At 49.3% G+C, this 5,837-nt stretch overlaps 1 protein-coding gene across 4 annotated transcripts; it reads right to left on the reverse strand.

The window, feature by feature from the left end:
• Nucleotides 1-858: 858 nt before the first annotated feature.
• LOC120666632 (phosphoribosylamine--glycine ligase-like) lies at nt 859-5,446 on the reverse strand. Of its 4 annotated transcripts, none has more exons than XM_039946515.1 (5): nt 4,425-4,563; nt 3,690-3,948; nt 2,781-3,154; nt 2,047-2,577; nt 865-1,572 (listed from the first exon to the last, which is right to left on the reverse strand). In XM_039946515.1, exons 2-5 carry the CDS (start codon nt 3,934-3,936, stop codon nt 1,159-1,161), a joined length of 1,566 nt encoding a protein of 521 aa, XP_039802449.1. In that variant the 5' UTR covers nt 3,937-3,948; nt 4,425-4,563; the 3' UTR covers nt 865-1,158. The 4 variants fall into 4 exon arrangements, with proteins under 4 accessions (XP_039802445.1, XP_039802449.1, XP_039802447.1 ...); XM_039946513.1 differs by lacking the exon at nt 4,425-4,563 and adding an exon at nt 5,399-5,446 and having other exon boundaries at nt 1,120-1,572; nt 3,690-4,014; XM_039946511.1 differs by having other exon boundaries at nt 859-1,572; nt 3,690-4,510.
• Between the last annotated feature and the right edge of the window lie 391 nt (nt 5,447-5,837).

Below are 5,837 nucleotides of genomic sequence, written 5' to 3' on the forward strand. Positions count from 1 at the left end.
GCCAGTCTCGACGTCCCCGGGCTCAACCTCTCCGGCGCGCTCCCGCCGGCGCTCACGCGGGCTCCGCGGCCTGCAGCGCGTCTCCGCTGCCAACGCCTTCTGCGGGGCCATCCTTTTTGTTCTGGATTCAGTGGACCACACATGAATGTTTGCATCTGTTCGTAACAATTACATTCCTGTTTTTATTGGATTTCCTGTGTGGTCAAATTCATTCTTGTTCGATGCATCATTTGTTCAAAATTCATCACTATGTTGCTGCAATCCCAGAATTCCGTAGCTGTTTTCGTCTTTAATCCATTGCAATTTCTATCTCGTGCTGCCGAATTGACCATCGATTGCTCGGTGACAAAGGCCTGGCGCGCCTCCGGCTCGGAGGATCACCACGCGGGAGCACATGTCCTCGTCTCCCATGAATTCGCGGAGGCCCCGGAGGCCCGCGAGCGCCGGCGGGAAGGAGTCGTTGAAGGCGTTGTTGGAGAGGTTGAGGTGGAGGAGCTGCTGCAGGCAAACGAGCGACGGCAGGATGGGCCCGCAGAAGGCGTTTTCGGCGACGGAGAGGCGCTGCAGGCCGCGGGAGCGCTGGAGAGGTTGAGTCCGGGGACGTTGATACTGGCGGATGCGTGTGGGGGAATGGTCGGAGGTTGAAGGAGAATTTGACATGTGGGGTCTACATGTCAGCGAGTGGAGGTTTTGGTCACTACGGAATGTGACCTAGGCATGACGTAGAAAATGACAAGGATGAGGTGGAAGAAGAATTATAATAGCGAGTTTCAAAATAGGTGAATTGCAGTGGTAGATCTCTTAACTTCAAAAATTGTAATGGTATGAATCTAATTAACCTTTTAATTAAAAATGCTCTTCAACTAATAAACCATTTAATCAGAGATGGTATAGCTAGACATGTCCCAAAAAGTAGTTTCATTACATCAATAACTTGTACTACTAACTGACGAATACCAGAAATGTGGCACTTAGAACTATCAAAAATAAAACTAGCCATCAAACGTCAGTTGTTCCTAGACCCACGCCAAGTCGCCAACTATACATCCACAATCCATCTTCATGCACCCACAAGAGCAGCTATTGCTGCAATTTCTTCTCATTTTTTCCTCACAATCGCAAATTTGACATAATTACAGAGATCAGGGGACTCTTCTATCAGTGTGCAAACATATGCCGATGTTTCAGAGCCCTCCAACCAATGTCATGCCTGTAGAATCCTTCTGGCCAGTCAACAATGTCGAGCGCATCATAAGCTTTGGCCCTTGTTTCCTCGATGTCCTTGCCCTTTGCAGTGACTCCAAGCACGCGTCCTCCAGCCGCTACAAAGTTTCCATCTGTATCAAAGGCAGTTCCTGCAAGGAATATCTTTACTGCAGGAGAAACTTGCTCAGCTTCGTCAAGATTTCTTATTACAGTCCCGTCCTTGTAAGCCCCAGGGTACCCTTCACTTGCCATCACGACCACTGTTGCCAACTCAGCCGACCAGGTTAGTGAAACCTTGCCTAGTTCTCCCCGACAAGCAGCAAGGAGAACCTGTGCCAAGTCGGACTCTAACCTCATCATTAGAACCTGAGCCAAAGTAGATGGATCAGCAGAGATGAGTTCACCAAAAATTCAGGTTCTGAACATGACAGGTATAAAACTAAATAATTTCATAAGAGATATTTGGCATTTCGTCAGTCTTTTATTTCTTTAAAGAGACCACCATATGAAGTTTTGGTACTACAATGAATATGCCAGAAACTTTCATCACTCAGAACTGCTAGTGTTCTGCGAAATGTTACTTGAAAATCACATAACGATCCGGGCATTTTGTTTTTGAAATATAGATTCAAATATTAGATTGGCATTCAGAATATTACTGCATGAATCATATTAGATGACAGTCTAGAATATGACTGCTAATGTCATGAGTCCAAATAAGCATACATAAATTGGTAGTATATAAACCCTATAGATATATCGAGGACCAAAACTGTCCGGGTGTTATATGCTGTAAAGATATGCTAAGTCAAATGAGTAGTAATATAGAGGACCACAAACCTGACATTCTGGATCTCCAAATCGTACATTATATTCAATAAGCTTAGGTAGTCCAGACTTCTTCTCAATCATAAGCCCAGCATATAACACACCAACAAATTTACATCCTTCGGCCGCCATACCTTTTACAGTTGGGAGAATTATACTTTCCATTACTTTCTTCTTCAGTTCTTCTGTCACTATTGGTGCTGGCGAGTATGCACCCATACCACCAGTATTTGGACCAACATCACCGTCACCAACTCTTTTATGGTCCTGGGCAGATTCGAGAGGCAAAGCAGTTTCTCCATCTACTAATGCAAAGAAAGAAGCTTCTTCTCCCTCTAAAAATTCTTCAATGATAACGCGTGATCCAGCAGAACCAAAAGAGCCTTCCACCAGCATAGTGTCTATGGCTTCAAACGCTTCATCTAAAGTCATAGCAACAACTACACCCTTCCCAGCAGCCAATCCATCAGCTTTGACAACTATAGGGGCTCCTTGATCCTTTACATATTGTTTAGCATCAGCAGGGTTTGTGAATGTTTGATACTGCACATCCAGAACACAAGTACTCAGTTTGAACTGGAACATGCTTATTAAGAGAAGCAAATAACTAACAGGCCTTTGATGCTTAATAAATGAAATCTACGCTGTAAATAAGCAGTGATTAAAATTTTAAAAAAGATGGGAATGGATAAATGGACACGTTGATCCCGTAACTGTATAAGTTCGCAATTTCAAAGAGAAAGTACCTTTGCTGTTGGAATGTTGTACTTATCACACAGCTTCTTCATGAAATCCTTTGACCCTTCCAGTGTAGCAGCTTCTGATGAAGGTCCAAAAGTCTGTATTCCAGCTTTAACAAGGTCATTTGCAAGACCAGCAACTAGAGGTGCTTCAGGTCCAACTACGACTAATCCGACACCCCAATTACGACAGAATGAGATGACAGCTTCGCTACTAGTTATGTCCAGGTCTGGTATACATGTGGCATCTCCGGACTGAGCAATGCCAGAATTACCAGGAGCACAAAAAACTGCATCACAGGATGGAGAGCGTTTTAAGGCATAACATAGTGCATGTTCCCTTCCTCCTCCACCAATGACCAGTACAGTCACCCTCTCTTCTGGATCAAAAGAACAGATCAGTTAATAAAGATTTTTCTTATTTTTTCTCTAGTGATCAGAGAAAAGGCAAGCCTTGTTTTTATTAGTTAATCACGACACCTTATCTCAGATTCCATCAAGTTGGAGGTTTTCCTTCCTCAAAAGGCACATGTCCTTAGTACTTTATTAAATGCAATAAAAATTGGAAGTGGCATGCAAAAAATAATTCAATGAATTTTCCCTGTATTCTGTGGATCATAGAAACAGATCAAAGTTTCGTAAAGGTTTTTCTCAGTTTGTTATGGTTCTCAACCCTTGGCTTTTAATATATAAGTTTGTCACAACACCTTATCCCAGAGTGCATCAAGTTGGAGGTTGTCCTCAAATTTAATAATCATGGTCCTTAAATAATTTAATAAATTCCATCTTCTCTTGTGAATGCAGTAAATAAGCAGATAAAATTTCGTTCGAGTAACCGGAACAGCTGCAAAGAGAATCTTTTTTTTTGGGGGGGGGGGGGGGGGGGGGGGGGGGACGCTGCAAAGAGAATCTTACCAGGAACCTTCAGGCTGCCATTAGTCGAAGAGAGTGCTGTGTTCAGGCCTGTGCTCTTCAAAGCCGTGACGATCAGGTTCGAACCGTAGGCACGATTCGCCACTCTGATGGGAGAATAAAGACTATCCGATGCCTGAGAAACGGGAAACGACACTACGGATTTCAGGTAACCATGCAGGTGGCTGTTCCTGAACGCCTTCGGTCCACACTTGAACGAAGCTCTGGTGCTCGGAGAAGCGCTTGCCATCACTCTTTCCTCCTGCGCCGTAGACACGGCAAGAAGAAAGCAGGGCATTCAACTGGAGTAGGCAGAAACAGGGAGTACATTCGCGAAGAGGAAAGCACAGTTAAAGTTAAGAGACTCTGAATCAGCTCGCCCATGCGTGAGGAACCAGTGCGAGGTTACCCACGCTCGCGTACGCACGGAAGCAAGGCAGCCATTTCCCAGGCAACCCACGCGCGCAATGTTTTCGACGAAACGCCTGCAAGGCCCCTGCACTCTCCCCTGTCCGGCGGCGACGCCGCAGCATCGCGATGCGTGGCCCCTGGCCCCAGCAAGGACGCGATCCATCCCGTGACTGGGGATTCGGGCGAGGTCGCACTCCCGCGCACGAGAAATCGAACCGAGGGGAAGAGACGAGGAAACCGCCAGCCCAGCCAAGAGGGAAGAAATCGGGAAGAGAAAATCAACTAGGATCTGCAGCCGCTCCGCTCGCGAAACGGAATGCTCGTTACCTTCGGAGGACGGGAGGAGCCGAGTCGATGGGGGATTTGAAGAGGAGACGAGGAGCGGTGGGTTTCTCGGCGGCGGCTGTGCTGCCCTTGGCCGCCAGGGGCGGATACAGGAGGGGGGCTGGGGGGGCTAGCCAAGCTCCCCTAATTACACGTAAAATACTGTAGCAAGACTTCTAAATCACCATTAAATCTTCACACAAATCAACATCTCTATTGTTTCAGCCTCCTTACCTCCAATCCTGCATCCGCCACTGTTGACCGCGGTGGCGCGCCGCCGCTTTTGTACTGCACGGCAGCCAGCCAGCCTGCAGGCGCGCGGTTGGATTTTGCATCCCAGTCCCTGGTATGTACAGGTTTTGTACAAGTATCACTCACCACAATTGTTCGCGGACAGCACGTTGATTATGGAGAAAGACGAGGGTGAGATCGGAAATGTGGAGTGAACCAGGGGGGCGTGCCCGCTGCCCGCTGGTTTAGCAAAACGTGCAGCTAATCCTGGAGGCAGACACCAGCGGCGGTCCGCTGATTCTCAGCGGATCCCTTTCTTTCATTTTCAGGCCTACTGCTGATCATCAATCTCGATGTGCAGCTCCTAAAAAAAAAACGATCTCGATATAACGCTCTGAGTCTAGATAGCATCACCTTGGTTGTACCGTGCCTAGTACTATATGTTTAGTACTCATCAGCTTGGACACTGCACTATGATGTACAAAATCATAACATCAGCATCAAAGTGCTGGAGGTTAGAGTGACTCCAACAATTCAACGCAAAATCGGAGAGGCAATCGGGAGTTTGCCTCGTGTACAATAGTTGGATGGAGCACGCAAAAATTCCGATCTCCAACAGAGCCGATGCAAAATCCGTGGTGCGCTTCCCCTGATGCTGCTCCGCCTCGCCTCGGACACGCCGTCGGGACCTGCTGCGCGCCGCGGCGGAGCACCGCGTGAGGCTCGCGGCCGCGCACGCCGCCTACTTCCGTGCGCTCCCGCGCGTCGCCGACGCGCTCGCGCGGTTCGCGAGCCACCACCACGCCGCCACGTCGCCGGGGTCGCCCGTGCTCATGCTGCCGCTGCCATCAGACCGCGGCGGCGACGACGACCAGCCCAAGAAGCAGCGGAGCGCCTCCGCATCCGGCTCTGCCACCCCGCACACCGGCTCCGGCCACTCCCACATCCACTTCCACTCCGACAACAACTCGGACTCCGATCCCGATGCGGCCTCCCCGGACCCCCTGCGGCAGTCTCCCTCCTGCGCTCGCGCCGGACACGGCGAGATCCCGCAGCCGGCGCCTGTCATTCGCCCAGGCGCTCCCTTGCCGGGCCACGGCGAGGGCAAGCTCCAAGAACGCCAAATCCATCAGCCAGGGAGAAGGGAGCGCCGCCGCCCTCCCCCCCCCCTCCGCCGCATGCGCG

Source organism: Panicum virgatum, chromosome 3N (assembly GCF_016808335.1).
Source record: "Panicum virgatum strain AP13 chromosome 3N, P.virgatum_v5, whole genome shotgun sequence".
Lineage (NCBI taxonomy): Eukaryota > Viridiplantae > Streptophyta > Magnoliopsida > Poales > Poaceae > Panicum > Panicum virgatum.

Excerpts from the sequence above, each read along its gene's own strand:
- LOC120666632 (XM_039946511.1), bottom strand. The coding sequence starts at position 3,984 with ATGCCCTGCTTTCTTCTTGCCGTGTCTACGGCGCAGGAGGAAAGAGTG. Across the intron at positions 3,155-3,689 it reads TGGCAGCCTGAAGGTTCCTG|AAGAGAGGGTGACTGTACTG; the intron begins GTAAGATTCTCT and ends CTTTTGATCCAG. Across the intron at positions 1,573-2,046 it reads TTGGAGATCCAGAATGTCAG|GTTCTAATGATGAGGTTAGA; the intron begins GTTTGTGGTCCT and ends ACTTTGGCTCAG.